Source organism: Nasonia vitripennis, chromosome 2 (genome assembly GCF_009193385.2).
Source record: "Nasonia vitripennis strain AsymCx chromosome 2, Nvit_psr_1.1, whole genome shotgun sequence".
NCBI lineage: Eukaryota > Metazoa > Arthropoda > Insecta > Hymenoptera > Pteromalidae > Nasonia > Nasonia vitripennis.
In genome coordinates, this window is record NC_045758.1 from 18,162,895 (window position 1) to 18,182,649 (window position 19,755).

At 37.9% G+C, this 19,755-nt stretch overlaps 2 protein-coding genes across 6 annotated transcripts in view; one reads left to right on the forward strand and one right to left on the reverse strand.

Annotated features, from left to right (window-relative positions):
• LOC100119391 (potassium channel subfamily T member 2) overlaps positions 1 to 19,755 on the reverse strand; it is a 240,894-nt gene that overhangs the window by 168,714 nt on the left and 52,425 nt on the right. The gene's annotated exons all lie outside the window — the stretch shown is intronic.
• On the forward strand, positions 48 to 7,965 carry LOC116416172. The gene is made up of 2 exons (XM_031923628.2): positions 48 to 7,366; positions 7,432 to 7,965. The coding sequence occupies exon 1, from the start codon at positions 2,194 to 2,196 to the stop codon at positions 4,009 to 4,011; it is 1,818 nt and encodes a 605-aa protein (XP_031779488.2). The 5' UTR covers positions 48 to 2,193; the 3' UTR covers positions 4,012 to 7,366; positions 7,432 to 7,965.

Here is a 19,755-nt window from a genome sequence, read left to right on the forward strand (position 1 = left end):
TCTCCCTCTCTCTTTCGACAGCGTGTGCGCCCCTTCTCTCTCTCTCTCTCTCTCTCTCTCTCTCTCTCTCTCCCTCTCTCTCTCTCTCTCTCTCCTCCGCACTTTGGCGCGCTTTCCCTTTTCTTTCTCTACGCCGGAAGCTTACAGTAAAGCTTACAGTACGTCTGTGTATTAAAGGGCATCACTGCAGTTCAGTAAAACGTTTAAAGTTTTTGATTATTGCAAGTCAAGTTTTCTTGGTCATTTCATATTTAAGAGAGAATGACAAGCGTAAAGCGCTTCTGTGATTCCATGTCAAACGAACTTGTATTTCGCATTAGGTATATTTTTCTTTTATGAACACGAATATTTTCTCTCTGCGCATAAAATATCGACAATCAGATACAACATTGTTTACCAAATGTACGCAGTTGATTTTGCACACCAATTGCCGTTTTACAGAAAGATTTAAAATTTTTCTGTCCGCTAAGCACTAAATTCGCGTTTGTGAATTCTTATACCAGGCGCCCAATCCAAAAAAGTTTACGATTCTTGTGAAGCTTTAAGCTAGATATAATGAATAATTTTAAACTCGTCTTCGGCTCGGGGACGCACCTGCCTTCGATTCATACTGCAAACTCCACACTCGGTCTAAAAAAGTCCACTTTACGCCCTTGGTACACAATATACTATTTTGTACATCATAACTAATTTGCTGCTTGTACTTTGACAATAAAAAAAGGTCATGCTATTTACACAATACAGTTAATAACTAATTATTACTATTTTTCAGATAGACGGTTAAAAATACACATATTTAAATATTTCATCGTATATTGCATGCAGAGGAAAAATACGCAGTAATCGTACCATGTACATATTTGAGTTATCAGGAGAAAACTATGGATGCTTTTGTGATGTATCCTAAACCATCCAATAAAGATGATCTACTTTTCATTGATGAAATGGTAAAATCATAAGCCCAGTCTCCGGAAGAGTGGAAACGTTTCTCCTGTAGCATTGTTTCTTATATAAGTATGTACCTTTTAATTTAAATATGAACTTCTCTAACTTATAATGCATGTACTATATTTATAAGTATTTATGATGCAATATGTATATATTTATATTGAAATGGAAATATAGTATATTATAACACTGTTGTGGGAGATGGTTTTCTACCTTGCTCGAGGTTTTTCGCACGAGCAAAGCAAGTGAGAAAATCGAGCAAGGTATAAAAACACCTTTTACAACAGTCTCATACGATATTTTATAGCACAACAACCTCAAAGTTGTGATTTTGAGGTTAGTATGCTATAAAAAATTGTAACGGTCACTTATGGGTCGGGGGAAGTTTTAAATTTCGCGCTGCGACACGGGCGACATTTTATAGGGTAGATTTGGTAAGCGTCGATTTGTATGTGTGTGTGTGTGCGGGAGAGAATACGAAGCGCCGGATCGCCGGGCAAAGCAGAACGCTGCGAGAGGTCCAAGCGATCGGTTGGACTCTGCAAATTTATAATACAGTCGACTCGAGAGAAATTGCAGAAACCCGAGAAGGGGTAAGCCGAGTGAATACCGTGATAAGAATTTAAAAGTAGATTTAATTCTAATTGGTTCCGATTAGTTTTTGTATCAAATCAAAAGTTCGCTGCTCTGAGGAGGCGATCAGGGAGTCGTAGCCCTGGAAAGGACATCGTCAACGTGGCCGTCGAGACGTGGCTCCGATTTCGACGTACCCGCAATACAGATCCTAAAGCCATCCAACGCGCCAACGCCACTACTCCGAGCGCAGAGCATCAGTGATCGACGCATTGTAAGCGAACGAATTTGAATCGAAGTTATAGATATCGAGCCGGCCATTCAAATAGTAGCGGAGACAAGCTTGTCTTTTAGAGCAAAGCCACATTTAATTTGTTGACGACGATAGCGCGCTGCGCAAGTCAAAGCATGTATGTGAGTGTATGTGATTTGATAAATGTGCATGCGCGCATATAATTTCTTTTTAAGATTAGTTCGACGAACGACGGTATCCCAGTTGTGCCTCGCAGAATTTTGTACTCAAAATAACAACGTACCTTATTTTATTTGAAATATACATATATCTATTCTCCCCATACATCCATTTTTTACATGGCGCTCAACGAACGGGCAAAGTTTGCGAGAGTACAATTGGCATAAATCGTCGTAATAAAATAATCATTGTGATAGCGCATGGTTCTGACGAGAACTGGTAAGGGAAAGGACATTTCCAAAATGACAGATCCTCAAGTGATCGAAGAGTTACGAGAGCAAATCGCGAGACTGTCTGCCGCCCAAACAGCAGCAAATAACGAAAACGAATGTTTAAGAAGGCAAATCGCATCGCTCAAAGCTAAAAACAAAGACCTCCGCGACGGTAATAGTAGCGGTAAATCGTACAATGACCATGATACGCAGACCGATCAGGGAATAACCCCGCCTGGAGATCATGACAACTCAGACGCACCGAGACCTAACAATAACGATCAAAATTCAAATATAAACCTCGATTTGGTCAATGGCATTCTAAGTCATTTTGAGACGCTTCACGTCTCATTAGTTCTGCCCACTTACGACGGAGAAAACGGCAACCCTATACAATTCATTGAAAAACTAGAGAAATATTTTATCCGCAAAAAAATAAAACATGAACAAAAATTGCTCGTGGTTGAGGACGCTCTAAAGGGACGCGCGCGCGTCTGGTATGAGGCACGCTTTAGCCCTTTCATATCGTTCGAACATTTTAAACGTATTTTCAACGACGAATTTTATTCGTTAGAAGCTCGAATGAAGTTTAAAACAGAGTGGGCGGCGAAGAAGTTCAAGCCGGGTTCGAATCATTGTCTGCGTGAATACTTCCTTGAACAAACGCGAGCCGCAAAATACATCACACCGCGTATGGATGACTACGAGATTAATTACACCATTATTAAGCAATTACCTCAACGTGTGCGAGATGCTTTGTCAACCGTGGATTATTTAAAGAGTGATTTAATTTCTCAAGCGCTAGCGCGTCTAGATGCCTCGTATAGTGAAAACTACAACGGTAATACCCAGTACGCAAAATCGGCTCAGCAGCAAGAACGGCAAAAACATACAGTAAATCAGGTAAATCACATTCAAAGAAACGATTCGTTGATTAAACGAAATAACTATTCAGGCCCCGGAAGGCGTAATTACTCACAAGATAGATCTCGCGAAAATTGGCGTGAACCAGCGCGTTCCGATGGAAATTCGCATTTTGCACTACCTGACACTTCTAGACCACCGCCGAAGATTAGCAATCAGAGTAGAAGCCCGAATAGTAACGACGGAGAAAACTCGCAATTTCAGAACAAACAAAGTCCATCAACGGCACACAATATTCGCGCGATACAGCAGTCGGAGTTCATACAAGATCTAGCTTGGGATGTAGAAGGAGAGGTCGGTGAAGGTGATTTGTCACCCGAATCTCACATCATGAGTCCGAGAATGCGTGCAAAAATATTTGGAAGTTACGTAACCGTATTGATAGACTCCGGGAGCGATATCACATGCGTCTCGCAACGTTTCTACGAGAGTATATCGAAAGTAAACACTAGAATCCCAGAGTTACCTGTAAGCAATTTGGCTGTCGGTGTAGCAGTCGCGCGAAAGACTATTAGAATTGCGAAGAAAATCTATTTGAACATTCAATACGGGAATTATGATATTGAACACACGTATTTGGTGGTACCGGGTTTGGCTGCGGATATCATCGTGGGCGCGGACTTTCTTGAAAAGAACGGCGGAATCATAAACTTTAAAGACAAAACTTTTGAATTAAAGGGAAAAGAAATACCGTCAAATCTGATTTCGTATCAAGGTGATCCAACTTTGAACGAAAATTTGGAAGCTAACGCGTGTCGAAGTTTACAGTTGCATATCCTAGAAACCCATAAGTTAGATAAAAATTTGAACCACGCTACCAAAAATTGGAGAGGTCGAGCATGGGGGGTGGTTGCGATACGGAAGTATCCCAAAAAATGGTAGCCGTGAGCGCAAATAATATAACGATTATGAAGTGCGAAAATAATACTCCGTATAATGTCGAGTCAGATATCAAAGGCTACGTGGCGGGCTTGACACAGCTAAGCGACGAGCATAAGCGCGTCATCGGACAGTTGTTTTTAAGGAACAGAAGGGTTTTTTCGGACGAGCCGGGTCGTTTAAAGGGATACGAGCACGTGATAAAGGTCTCGAGCGATAAACCTTTCGTCCGTCGGTCGCAGCCGGTCGCATTAGAGGTCAGACCACAACTCGACTCTGAAGTTCGAAAAATGGAAAGGCTAGGTATCATTCGGCGATCGAACAGCGACTACTGCAATCCGACGCGTATCGTTATTAAGAAAACGGGAGAGATACGTTTGTGTCTTGACGGCCGCTGGGCTAATAAATTAATACGCGCAAATAACGAGTCTCCGCAGAGAATCGAAGAACTTTTGCTAAAGAGGGACGGACTAAAATTTCTATCGACAACCGACTTCGTAAAGGGATATTGGCAGATACCAATTAGCGAAGAGTCAAAGAAATTCACGGCATTTGTACATAACGGACACGTATATGAGTTTAATGTTCTCGCGTTCGGAATGAAGGATTCGGGAGCCGCATTTATCAAAGCGCTGGACATCGCACTCGGGCCCGAGTTTGATGATTTTGTCAGTGCGTATATTGACGACTTGCTCATAGTGTCATGTACTTTTGATGAACATGTTCAGCACCTTGATAGACTTTTCAATCGGTTGATCGAAAAGGGCTTGACGTTAAGCTTGGCAAAGTCGAATTTTTTTAGGGATTCTGTCCCATTTCTGGGATTTGTACTCACGCGCGAGGGAATTATGCCGGATCCCGAGAGATTGAAAGCGATTCACGATCTGCCGCCGCCGCGCGATAAACAACAATTGCAGTCTGTGCTAGGAATGTGCGGGTATTATAGGAGGTTTGTCGTCAGACACGCAAATTATATCGATCCTTTCCGGGATCTCTTGAGCGGAAATAAGCCGTGGGTATGGACATCGAGGCACGCGGAAGCTTTCGAAGAGCTGAAATTAAATTTTTCAAGGTGTGTAACTTTGCGTCATTATTTGCCAAATACTGAGTTTCGAGTTCAGACGGATGCGAGCGACATAGGCGTATCGGGAATATTATACCAGTTAGACGAAGAAAATAATCCGCGAATAGTTTCACTGGTATCGCGCGTGTTAACAAAATACGAGAGGAATTATACCGTCACCGAGAAGGAGCTCCTAGCGGTTATATATTCAGTTTTGAAATTTAGGTATTATCTACTTTGCTCTAGATTTCAAATCATCACCGACCACAAAAATTTGACGTTTTTATTAACTTCACCGTTCAATAGCGCGAGATTAACGCGTTGGGTATTATGCTTGCAAGAGTATGATTTCGAGATAGCCCATTGCAAAGGTAGTGATAATGTAGTAGCCGATTTCTTTAGCCGTCACTTCCCGGGCGAGCCGTTCCAAAGTCATTGTAACCGTTTGATTTGGAATTGCGTGAGGGAACTCCCGGAAATAACAGATTGCTCGGAAAACAATATAAAGTCAATAAATTTAGTAAAAGCCCTTTGCCTAAAGCCGGAATTATTAAGCGAGCTAAAGAAAATCAAAGAACACCAAAAAAACGACGCGCAGGTTCAATGTTTCGTAAAAAAGCAGTCCAAAAATCATTCGGTATGCGTAGATCATGAGGTCTACTATGTTAAAAGCAAGCAAGATGAGGGGTGGAAATTACTCTTACCGCTGTCTTTGGTATTAACAACTATACGATATACACACGAACAGTTTGGTCACGCGGGCGCCTTTAAATTACAGAAATATTTATCACGTTTTTTCTATTGGAGAGGAATGCGACGTGCGATAAAAGCTTTTACAAAGAGTTGTGATCTTTGCCAACGGGTTAAATATTTGAATTATAAGATGGAAGGTGGATATCAGTTTCTAAAGGCTTCGAAACCCAACGAACTTGTGTCCGTGGATTTTTTCGGGCCATTGCCGCGCTCCGTAGGAGGTGTGCAATACATCTTTGTGATTCAAGATGTTTTCAGCAAGTTGATAACGCTTTATCCGATAAAACGCGCAACAACAAAGGTTTGTCTAACAAAGTTAACGCAGAAATATTTCGTAGATGTAGGGAAACCCGAACGAATTTTGTCTGACCACGGAACCCAATTCACTTCTCCGTCGTGGAAGGCGAGTCTCGAGGCAGTAGGGATCCATGTGTTGTTTTCGTCTATACGTCATCCCCAGTCAAACCCGGTGGAACGTAGCATGCGCGAAATCGGTCGAATTTTTCGCACCTACTGTGCAGATCAACACACAAAGTGGGCACGGTACGTGAACTTCGTGCAGCAGTGTATAAATCTAACGGTCCATCAGAGCACGGATTACACGCCCTATTATTTACATTATAATAAACAGCCAAAAGAAAAAATACTCGAGATATTCCCTCTTTTGAGCGAGATACCACACGCGCGCGAGTTTCATTTGGAGCGAGCGAACATAAATTTGAAAAAGGCATTCGAAACACGTTGTAAGGCGCAGAAAACAGTGTCAAGGATCAACATCGAGGTCGGGGACGAGGTGATGCTTCGCGTACCCCATTTGTCCGATGCCGCGCAGCGTCAAATCTCCAAATTTTTTTATATCTATGAGGGGCCGTACCGGGTATCACGGCTAATGGGAGAAAATGCGTATGAGTTGGTAATGTTTGACGATCAGGCGGTCGTAAAAGGTACGTACAATCGGTATAATTTAAGAAAATATTATAAGCCGTAAACGAAAGCTATTTGAGCGATGAGATGCGCTGTCTTAATGATCCACGATAATCAATAGATGTTTGTAAATAGATCCGACGAAGCGCGAGGCATGTGCCGAGAAGCTTGTACATGTAAATAGAGTATTAGCGAGATCATAGCTTGTAAGTTTGATGAACAGATGATGTAAATAAACAAGAGAAATTGAGCAGGCTTCGCAAATGTTAGTCTCGACTATCCGGCTTTGTGAGTTGAGATGAATATCGGCGAAATTTGTTCGAAAAAGAAAGCAAAGAGTGGAAGTCGATGTACGTCAAGGACACACATCGGGGGGGTGTTTGTAACGGTCACTTATGGGTCGGGGGAAGTTTTAAATTTCGCGCTGCGACACGGGCGACATTTTATAGGGTAGATTTGGTAAGCGTCGATTTGTATGTGTGTGTGTGTGCGGGAGAGAATACGAAGCGCCGGATCGCCGGGCAAAGCAGAACGCTGCGAGAGGTCCAAGCGATCGGTTGGACTCTGCAAATTTATAATACAGTCGACTCGAGAGAAATTGCAGAAACCCGAGAAGGGGTAAGCCGAGTGAATACCGTGATAAGAATTTAAAAGTAGATTTAATTCTAATTGGTTCCGATTAGTTTTTGTATCAAATCAAAAGTTCGCTGCTCTGAGGAGGCGATCAGGGAGTCGTAGCCCTGGAAAGGACATCGTCAACGTGGCCGTCGAGACGTGGCTCCGATTTCGACGTACCCGCAATACAGATCCTAAAGCCATCCAACGCGCCAACGCCACTACTCCGAGCGCAGAGCATCAGTGATCGACGCATTGTAAGCGAACGAATTTGAATCGAAGTTATAGATATCGAGCCGGCCATTCAAATAGTAGCGGAGACAAGCTTGTCTTTTAGAGCAAAGCCACATTTAATTTGTTGACGACGATAGCGCGCTGCGCAAGTCAAAGCATGTATGTGAGTGTATGTGATTTGATAAATGTGCATGCGCGCATATAATTTCTTTTTAAGATTAGTTCGACGAACGACGGTATCCCAGTTGTGCCTCGCAGAATTTTGTACTCAAAATAACAACGTACCTTATTTTATTTGAAATATACATATATCTATTCTCCCCATACATCCATTTTTTACAAAATATATACGCTAATTATTTTCAATAATATGTTGCAATGTATTGATTCTATACTTATTTTTATTTCAACCTTTTACGAAAATTTCAATTTCTCAAATTCAGGGGGTCCTCATGCACACCCGAAGTTAAGGCATTACTTAGTTGACTTCACAAGCCTTATACCACTATAATGCCTGATCATTACCTTATAAAACGTTGAATATCTCATTCATTACAAGGGACTGATCAAAGCCTGTGCACATGCCTCCTAAAGCTCTTATCAGGTATCCGGATCCGGTCCTTATAAGTAACTTCAGAGACCTTATAAGGCCCCGATTCATACCATATTTCATTTTTTATCTGGGATGTCTACGCGCGCACTGTTGTACTATTCGAAGAGTTCCCCTCCTCTTAAGTTTCAGAGAAAAAAAAAGATACGGCTTATGCCGTACCTATCATAAGGTCCGGATCTGGTTCACCTGATGTAAACTTCAGGTGCTTAATCAGGCATTAACACCCCTCGTAAATCCGGTCCTGCTCCGAAATGAATATTAAGAAAATTCAATCATTATCGCTACCTTGTAATTACCGGAATACACCGTGAAATATAAATTTTGTAAATGATTTCATTGTCACTTACTGTGACCGTAGGATCGCCAGAGTGAGAACTGAAAACGCCCAACATAACCTTCAAATAAAATAACGTGACCGGCAAAAAATCAGTTAATTGTTCATGATTTTGTCAATAGTCAAACGTATAAATATAGTTTGTCTGATCAAAAAATTACAATTGATAAGCAAAATAAGAGACTAATAAACAGAAATCATTATTATAAGCAAAAGTTTACTGAACGCTGTAATAATGATAAAAAGCACTGCCAATTCTGTGGCACGTAGCTTCCTCCAGCAAAATTTATAATTCTAATAGATACAATATTGTTCAAATATACAGTATATTAATGATTTCTAAAATACTTTCAATCTTAATTATTTAACTAAAGGAGCACCCGCCATAATATCAAATCATATAATTTTCATGAAAAAATGTAAACCTCAATATTTTAAATACCATAGAGTCCTTGAAACCTCATAAAATCATGAATTGCCTTAAAACATTCTGAACTTTAGTTAGCGAGTAATAAGCTTAAACAAAAATAGTAATTTTCATTTATACGGGGTATACAGGTTGAGAGACAAAGAATTTGAATCCTGATATCTTTTAAACTAAACGGTTTTATGATCTGCAAAAAGAATCTAACCAAGGTGATCAAATAATCGATATTTTCCCAAAATTTCAACTTGATTAAAGCCTTTTCACTCCCGTAATCGTACGACATAGAAGACCTATTTTTTTTTAGTTTTCGATTTTTAGCTCAAAAACTAGTAATCAAAATAATTTAAAATTTTTACAGTAAATAGATATCTCTAAAAAAAATTAACTTTTAAAAAAGTAAACGGTTAGGCGAGTTTGATATATTCTGCAACAAAATAACAGATAAAAAAGAACTGAGATCAATTAACCAAAGTCAAGTTTATTATATTTAATCATAATGAAGCAACAACATTTTTTTTTTATCAATAAATGGCTTACTAAACTTAAAATTAAGTTATATAATGATCAATTAGGAACAACTCTCAAGATACTTACAAAGTAACTTGCCATGACTGTTTCAATGTACTTATGGCGTTTTTATGACGTTCTAATACATGAAAAGAAAATTTTAGTTGTTCACCAATAAAAAAAATAAAACGGTCATAGCATGTTACGTAGTAAGTATCTTGAGAGTTGTTTCCTAATCGATTATCATATAACTCAACTTTGAGATAAGTAAGCCCTTTATTGACAACAAAAAAATATTGTTGCTTCATTATGATTAAATATAATAAACTTGACTTTGGTTAAAGGGACCTCACCACCTTAAATTAAAAAAAAAATTAGATATTGATTTTTGTGTAAAAGTACCTTAAATTGTTTAAATAATCAATTATATTAACTCAGGCATACTGTAAAAATTATCAAAAAATGTTTATAAATACCATATGTTAGGTACAATAGGTCTTCGAAGGCCAAAAATTATAATTTTCATTATTTCAGCTACCGCAGACTTACTTCAGTTTTGGGCTTCGAAGGGCACTTTTTTCTTAATGGATCTACTTCAAACACATATGTTTATGGAATTAGTATGGGAATTTAAAAAAAATTTTAATTCCAAAAAGTTGTCTACAATTTGATAAAAAAATTTGTTTAAATATTTAGAAAATGACAAAAATTATGCTTAACTTGTAGACAACTTTTTTAATTAAATTTTTTTTAATTGTTTAGTTGATTATTTTAAAACAATTAAATTTACACAAAAAATTCAATATCTCATTGTTTTAAAATTTAAAGTGGTGAGGTTCCCTTAGTTGATCTTAGTTCTTTTTTATCTGTTATTTCGTTGCGGAATATATCAAACTCGCCTAACCTTTTACTTGTTTACAACTTAATTGTTTTTAGAGATTTCAGTCCTTTTTAGTAATTTTATTGAGTATTTCATATTTCTCCTAAAAATAAAATATAAGCATCTTTAGCACCTTTCGACCATGGCTATTTTGTAACATTTTTATCACTATGAAATGAAATCACTGATCGTTCTGATACACTATCCCCGAATGATTTCTACACCTAGACACCAAAAACCACGGAGCGCACCACCTAGACCTCCTCATCAGCCACCCTGTACACCTAGACACCGCCCTCGAATTATTTCTACACCTAGACGCTTAAAACTACATGAGAGCGAGCATGCAGAAAACCGATGAGAAAGCAATATCCATTTGTATATAGCTGGGCAGCCAACTTCACGGTCCTAACACTTGTTCCGGCTAACTTAACAGTCCTAACATTTTTTTTTTATTTGATTTGAGTATTTTGTGAATGACACACTCGTGTATTATATCAAAGGTATCAATTTTTATCAATATTTTTGTTGAAAATCATAGTTTGATATAATAAAACATGATATAAGTCGTAATATATTACAGACAACAAAGAAGCACATTTATTTCTTTGTAATGAAAAATGCGAACCCCAATATAGAAGTAAATAGTAGCGCGGGCGCCGCGGCTTCGTCTGCTTCTCAAACTCGCCTTCGTGGCGCTGCCTGTGGCCTGCCACTTGATTATCGTTTTTTATTGTCAGAATTATTTTTCAGAACGTTTGACGATTTAGTTTTGGAGATATTAAATATTTTTTAAAAATCACTTTTTTTATCATGAAAATTGAATGTAACAGTCAATCTGGAAAATCTTGCGGGAAAAAGTAGGCAAATTTTATACTCTTTTAGATACACTATTGTTGAATATATTGTATAGATCATATTATCAAAAATAAGCAAAAATATTATTTCAAAAATGAAAAATGGCTATAATATGGCCATAAAATAGTCAGAATCATAAAAAAAACCACTGAGAATTAATTCGCACGTAGCTTCCTCCAACTAAATTTATAGGTCCAATAAATAAAATATTGTTTTAATATACAGTATATCAGATCCATAATTGATACATAATTTAATATATAAGTTTTGGATGGCTCATTGTCCAAAAGTTTGCAGACCCCTCTGTTTTTTTTTTTTTAATATAGAATACGAACACTGCCGTCAATTTTTTTCATAAGAATTCACGCATGTTTACATGTGTTCCTAACCAACCTAACCATAAAAACAACAGGCTATTCATTAGATAGGTCGCTCGCGCCATTTTTGAGAAAACGATTTTTACATTTTAGATCTTTAGTTGAAAACCGCTCAAAGAAATCGTTTAAAATTTGAGCAGCAGATAGCTTTTTTTTATGGTGAATCACCAATTACAATTTTGAAGCATTTGACTACGACGGTTGCGGACCATCATCTCGCTCCCCAGGCCCGGCTTCCAGATCTCAAGGACCAGGACAGAAGCAGCGGCGGATTACGACGACGCCAGCTCAACGCCCTCTTTAGTGGCGGCTTTTGCATTGCGTTATTGCGGAGATTAAAAGAGCTCTCTGCGTGCGAAAAGGTACCTCGCGTCGTTGCGCCTTGCGTGCGTCTTTTTATATACGATTTTTCTCTCTTCTAGAGTCACTTTTCTCTTTCTTTTTCTTGTACATTTTCCTTTCCTTTATTTTGCATAAAGCTCACACTTGCTGCGGCTTTTCCCTCTAATTCGTAAGGATTTTTACGCCATAGTAAGTACATTTTTGTTTACCGCAAAATGGTGTCTTTTAATTACTTAACCTTTTACTCACTCAACCCTTTCCTTGCCTGAACTCACTCTGAGTTCTTTCACTCATTTTTTAGATTATTGTTCATATGCAAAATGTTATAGTGATTAGAAAAATCTAATTGAAATCTGTAAAATAGAATACTCACAATTCAAAGTACAATAAGTTGCGGTGTTCCCGACGGCATAGTGTATTAAACTTACACTTGCCATCGGGGTGCTACCGCGCTCGATCGAAGCATTATTGTGGCCTTAAAAAAGATCTTGATGGACAACGATGTCAAAGTAAGTTGATAACCTATATTCTTTTGTTCAATGTATAACTTATCTTTAAAATAAAACCTTCCTTAAAAGGTAAAAGGTAGGCAAGTATAAACTGCTTTTTATATACTATTAATTTTGTATTTGATGATAATATAATTCATTCAAATAATTATTTATATAAGTGACAAACTATGGTAAAAAAATATATGATATCAAATAGTTAAATGGCAATTACTTATTTGGAATAAATTTATCAAATTATTCTTTAATACGATTTATAATTTCATTGTTTTTTTAACGTCATTATTAATTTACTGGCGGTATTCTACACTACTATAAACATACTTGATAAACCCGTCGCTTAATAATTTTACGGTGAGATAAAAAGAATAATTTTTCAATGATAATTTTTTATTTTTCAATATCTGGTTTATTATTAATGATGTTGTATTTCACTAAATTTGAAAGATGAGTTTATTTGACAATGTTATTAATTTTTATCATACCAAACAATTCACAATAGGAACTATCAACCGACGGGTTTATTAAGTATGTTCATAGTACTGTAGAATACCACCAGTAGATTAACAATGACGTTAGGAAAACAATGACATTATGAATCGTATCAAAGAATAATTTGATAAATTTATTCCAAATACGTAATTGCCATTTAACTATTTGATATCATATATTTTTGTATAATAGTGAATAAAAACCAGTTTATACTTGCCTACCTTTGACCTTTTGAGAAAAGTTTTATTTTAAAGATTTCACGAATTTTTAAGGGTAATAATTATAATAAAAACTATAGATATATTAGATTATACCTCACTAACTTAAAAGAGAATCATCAAATTGTTGTTAAAATAGTGAGTATTAGTTTTAGTTCAAAAGCAACCGTCAAATGAGATTTGTAAAATAAATAGATGTACACGCTAGAATCTATCGCCACAGCAATACCTACAACCAGTATCCACACATACCTCATAAACTACGGAGTGATAACTGACCCCCGAAACCTGTAGTGTGCGCTTATATTAGTTGGCCCGATTGACCGTTAATCTCAGTGCCACGTCGCAAAGCTCGAGAGTTCGCGAGCACTGAGCACTGAGTTGTAGGTCGAGGTGGGGTTAACCAGGCAAGTTTAAGAGGCTCTGGTCAACACGCAGGATCTCAGAAGAGATCCGGCGTTCCAAGGGTCAGGTGCTCAGTCGCAACCCAATAGAGACACCACCCAGAGTCGCCAAACCAGGGCCGTCTTCTCACCCTATTCTTTAAAATTGGAAAAAGCCATCAACAAGCCCTACCACGTCCACGAGAATGGGGAGGACTTCATCGAACACTCAAGCCTCACCACGTCAACGAGAACGGGGAGAACTCCAAAATTGTCCACCTCATCACATACACGAGAACGGGGAGGAAATAAGCACACGAGCAGCGCTGCCACCAACAAAAAGCCACTACAGACGCATCAACCCGGGCAACGAGTCACCAAGGAAAAGCGACGGTGTGAGTGTACGTATGTGTGTATCTGCGCGCGATTTTAGAGTCTTAAGTTTTATTTGTTTAAAGAGAAACGCATCCATCACTAGGGAACCTTCGACCATAATAAATTTAATCAATCATCGAGTTTCATGCGTCATATATTAAAGAGAGTTTTCTTTCTTTCTTAATTTCCCTCTTAAACCCAGCCGCGCAAAACATATCACTCATAACAAACCCTTGAGTAACGAGTTTCGACTAATTATGCTACAAATTCTCATAAAACACTTGAAAACGACGTTAATACTGTCCACCCTGGGCACCAGGTACTTCAGAGGCTGTTGCCTTCGCGATATTCGTGTTCCGCGACCCCAAAAACCCCCGAGTAACGAGTTTCGACTAATTATGCTACAAATTCTCATAAAACTCTTGAAAACGACGTTAATACTGTCCACCCTGGGCACCAGGTACCTTGGAGGCTGTTGCTGTCACGATATTCGTGTTCAGCAACCCCCAAAACCCCTGAGTAGCGAAGCTCGACTCATTTTAATAAATACTATGCACCGAATGCGTCTTTTTTATGATACAGGGTGGACCATTTTAATCTATTATGGGAAATATCTCAGATGTATGGTTGGATACAGAAAAATGATTTAGACAAAAGTTGTAGAGGTCAAAGGGGGTCAACTTTTGGTACCAACTACTTTGACCTTGAACTTGTTTTTGAAGGTCATTTTGAGGTCAAGATCATTTTTTTAAATAGGAAGACCTACTTTTGACTCCGGATTTGAAAAGTGCAGAAAATTTTACGTTCAAAATGATATTTTGAACAAGGTCACGGAAGGTCATATGAAGGTCAAATTTACGAAAATTGTTAAATAATGTGCGTTAGCTCGGAATAACGGTTGCAAACATCAAAATGTTTTTAAAAAACGTTGTCAAGGGTGGAGAGTTTCACTTTCTGGTTGCAATAACCTTGACCTTGAATTTTGTTCTCAAGGTTATGTCAAGGTCAAAGTGATTTTTCAATCGAGAACCTCTGCTTTTGATCTCCGATTTTGTAAAAATAAGAGAATGCCCGTTGGAAATGCTAATCAAGGTATAAAATGGCTGATTACCTCCCAAATGAAATTGTGGACATGATTATGATTTTAGGAGAGTGCCGAGGTGTTTTAACAGTTCTCGCAGTCGTTCACCTTAATCCTTACATTAGTTCTCGAGAAATTGAAAGACAACATGGAATACCAAAATCAACAGTTCTTAGGATCCTCAAAGCCCAAAGGTATCATGCTTACCACATCACATTAATTCAAGAACTAACGCTTCGACATTTTGTACAGCGTCTTCATTTTTGTCAATGGGCATTACAGCATCCAGAGTTGTTCACATTTGTTATGTTTTCAGATGAAGCAACTTTTAAAAACACTGGGGAACTAAACAGATATAACTGTCATTACTGGTCAGATGTGAATCCACTTTGGCACAGAACAGTTGATAATCAACATCGTTGGAGTTTAAACGTTTGGTGTGGAATTGTAAATGGATATGTAATTGGTCCTTATTTTTTTTAACGGTAATGTCAACCAAAACAATTTTTTGGAATTTTTGAGAGACCAATTTATCTGATTGCTTGAAGATGTCGATTTAGAGACCAGGCAAAGAATGTGGGTGCAATTGGATGGTGCACCACCACATTTTGCACGGATTGTAAGAACCTTTCTTAACGAACGATACCGAAACCAATGGATTGGACGTGGAGGCCCAGTTGCATGGCCTCCTAACTCGCCTGACCTAGAGTCACCTGACTTTTACCTTTGGGGATATTTGAAAAACACTTGTTACGAACAGCAACCAACGACACGAGAAGACATGATGGAACGCATACGAACAGCTTATGCAGAAATTCCAAGAAATGTCTTGCTTTCCACGGTAAGATATTTTTTGAGAAGAATTCAACTTTGTATCAACGCAAACGGTCGTCAGTTTGAGCACATACTCAATGGTTAGAAGTGAGAGGCAAGGGGACTCACGTTAAACAATCACCCCAGTGAGAGGCAAGGGGACTCACGTTAAACAAGCACCCCAGTGAGAGGCAAGGGGAACTCACTGTAATAAAGCACCCCAAAGGAAACATAATCCTATTACGTCCACGTCGTTGTTTCTGGGTAACGCTAAAAATAGGAAGCAAAAAGCTTTGAGAAAGTCATAGGTACTTGGCTGATTTTCTATCTTTTAAAAAATGTAAAATACCAAGTAAGAAAGATTTGTCTTAAAAAAATAAATGGATTTCATGTAATTTTTTGATATTTTAGGCTAATTTTACCTCAAAATTAGACAGATGTTCAAGGTCTTTGATGTTTTTTGACCTTCAAATATTTATTTTTAACTTTTGAAGTGCACAGTAAATTGGCCTTGACACGACCTTACCATGACCTTGATTAGCATTTCCAACGGGCATTCTCTTATTTTTACAAAATCGGAGATCAAAAGCAGAGGTTCTCGATTGAAAAATCACTTTGACCTTGACATAACCTTGAGAACAAAATTCAAGGTCAAGGTTATTGCAACCAGAAAGTGAAACTCTCCACCCTTGACAACGTTTTTTAAAAACATTTTGATGTTTCCAACCGTTATTCCGAGCTAACGCACATTATTTAACAATTTTCGTAAATTTGACCTTCATATGACCTTCCGTAACCTTGTTCAAAATATCATTTTGAACGTAAAATTTTTTGCACTTTTCAAATCCGGAGTCAAAAGTAGGTCTTCCTATATAAAAAAATGATCTTGACCTTGAAATGACCTTCAAAAACAAGTTCAAGGTCAAAGTTGTTGGTACCAAAAGTTGACCCCCTTTGACCTCTACAACTTTTGTCTAAAACATTTTTCTGTATCCAACCATAAAACTGATATATTTCCCATTTTTTTTTTTTTTTTTTTTTACATGGCATTTGGAAATCGAAAGTTCATCGCCTCATCTACGCAAGCCTTCCACGCTGCCCTATCTTGTGTCAACCCCACCCAAGATGCACCTCTCCGGTCGACACCCACCCGTCCTATTTCTACTAGATCCGCTTTTACGTTGTCCTCCCATCTACGTCTAGGTCTACCTAGAGGTCGCGTTATCATCGGCCTGCCCTTCATGACACGCGCTGTCGTACGGTCGTCTCCTATTCTCGCTACGTGCCCTGCCCATCCCAATATGCGCGATTTTATTATTCTGTTAATATTTGGTGACGCGTACAGATTGTGTAACTCATCATTGTGTAGTCTCCTCCATTCCCCGGTTTCCTCATCTTTCTGCGGCCCGTATATTTTTCGCAAGACTTTATTTTCAAATAGCCTAAAACGGTTGTCCGCCTGCTTAGTGAGAGCCCACGTTTCGCACCCGTACAGAACCACCGGCAGTATTATTGTCCTGTATATTCTTATTTTAACGTTTTTAGACAACAGCCTCGACTTAAGTAAATTACTCACGGCGTAGAAGCAAGCATTACCCGAATGGAGTCTCTTATTTATTTCGACATTAATCTCGTTTCTATCATTTATGGTCGTACCCAGATACCTGAATTCGCTAACCTTTTCAAAAGTAAAATTCCCAACTCTGAGATCTTCCTCCCCTCTGCAGATGCCTAGCTTATCCACAATCATGTACTTTGTTTTTGATTCACTCACTTCTAACCCTGTATACTCCACCGCTTTTATGAGGATTTCCGCGTTTCTTGCTACCGTTTCCCTACAATCCCCCAGTATATCCAAATCATCTGCGTAGCCTAGTATCTTCGTTGTTCCATTAAGCGTTGCGTCCAGCTGGCTAACCTGCATTTTTCTAACGGAATACTCTAACGTTAAGTTGAACAGCATCGTAGAGAGCCCATCCCCTTGTTTTAAACCATCGCGTATCATGAAGGGTTCTGATACATTACCGCCTACTCGGACCTTTCCCGTGCTTTCGTTCAGACATATTTGAATTAATCTCACGAGTTTTTTCGGTACACCGAGAAGTACTAGAATTTGATACATTTTGCTTCGCTTAATAGAGTCGTACGTTTTTTTAAAATCTATAAATAGTTGGTGTATGGTTTCGCAAAATTCCCACTTTTTCTCTAACAACTGTCTTATGGTAAACATTTGATCGCTCGTCGATCTGTTGCGCCGAAATCCGCACTGATAATCTCCTACTATATTTTCCGCGAATGGAGTGAGTCTAGCTTGTATTACGTTTGACAGAACTTTGTAGCACGTTGCTAAAATTGAAAGACCCCTATAGTTATTGCAGTCTGTCTTATCCCCCTTTTTAAAAATCGGTATAATGATAGATTCCTTCCAATTTTTGGGTATTGTTTCATTTTTCCAGATGGCACATACTAGTTTATAGATTTTGAAAGTGAGCTCGACGCCCCCATATTTGAGTAACTCAGCTGGTATAGAGTCATTTCCCGCGGCTTTATTGTTTTTTAGTTTTTTAATCGCGGCCTCTACTTCTTGGTAGCTCGGTTCCTCCACATGGAGTTTATTTGTAATGAGACAACGGCTTATGGAATTGTAACGTCGCCGTCTTTTTTTTTTATTAGAAACAAAATTTCTTTCTCAGAAAATAATATGAAATGCTCGACAGACGAAACGATAAGATGTGTATACATTAGATTGTATATGCACGCGCATCCCGTTTGCCTATGAAAAAAAAGTAATCTCTCCGCGATATACCTACAAGTTTCTGGGTTTTCGGCTTTTCCGTTCCCAGAGACCTTTTTCTTAGTAAACATGATAATAAATCAAGTAGAATCTCGAGTGTCGCTGGTTTCCTTCGGAGACGCGCATCTCGAATTGTCATTGAGTATATTTTTTTCTTAAAACTATAGTCTAACAGGGCCAGCTGCAAACTATAAAATTCTAGATATCACCCTACTTGTCCCCAGTTTTACGACTCAAAGCGTTGGGAAAATTCGGGCGGGGCGGAAATCTGGCGATGTTATCTGTTTACAGTCGCGCACGTGCACTGAAAATCTGTACTTTTCCCTCTTGTCCTCTCATGTAAATCTTGAAACCACTCTACCTCCTGCTGTTATTTAACCGAAAATAGATTTCTTCCACTGCATATCCTTCTTATTTTATAAACAAATAGTTGCCTAATTATTAAGAAATATTATAAATATTTTATTATTAAGCTAACCAATATTTTTTCTTAGATTTTAATTGCATTTATAAATACTTTAAGACTGCGCACTTGTATGGCAAATCGAGTAAAAACAAAATTTACAATAACTATTAATTAACAATAAAAAAATAGATTTCCCATAAAAAATAAATATATATATATATCTATTTCATATAGAATCGTCAACAAATATCAAAACGTCAAGTGCGATAAATAAATTATAATTACTTAGTTAAATAAAAAATAATGTTAAGTATTAGTTTACTCATATATACAAATAGTTAGACCGGAAAAATTAATTAAATCTAAACTGCAAAAAGCCACAAAACAATAATAAAAGATTACTAATTGTCAAATATACAATTAGTTATAGATAAATAATACAAAGGTTTAATGTAGGAAAACCAACACACCGAAATTCATCCGAACGCTACAACAATTTAGTAGTTATTATGATTATTATTATTATTATATATTAACTTAAACGCAACTATTTGTTATACTTTTTATTGTAAGCTATTTCTAAGTTAGAAGATAAGTTGCGTATAACGGACTGAGCATTGCAATAGATTTTCATCCTTATTCATTTACGATTATTTAACGATTCTTTTTGTACAAAGAAGGGGAAGTGCGGGTAAAACGGCGCATAGTTGAACGTGATTTTCCTGTAAAAATTATCTACAACACATAAA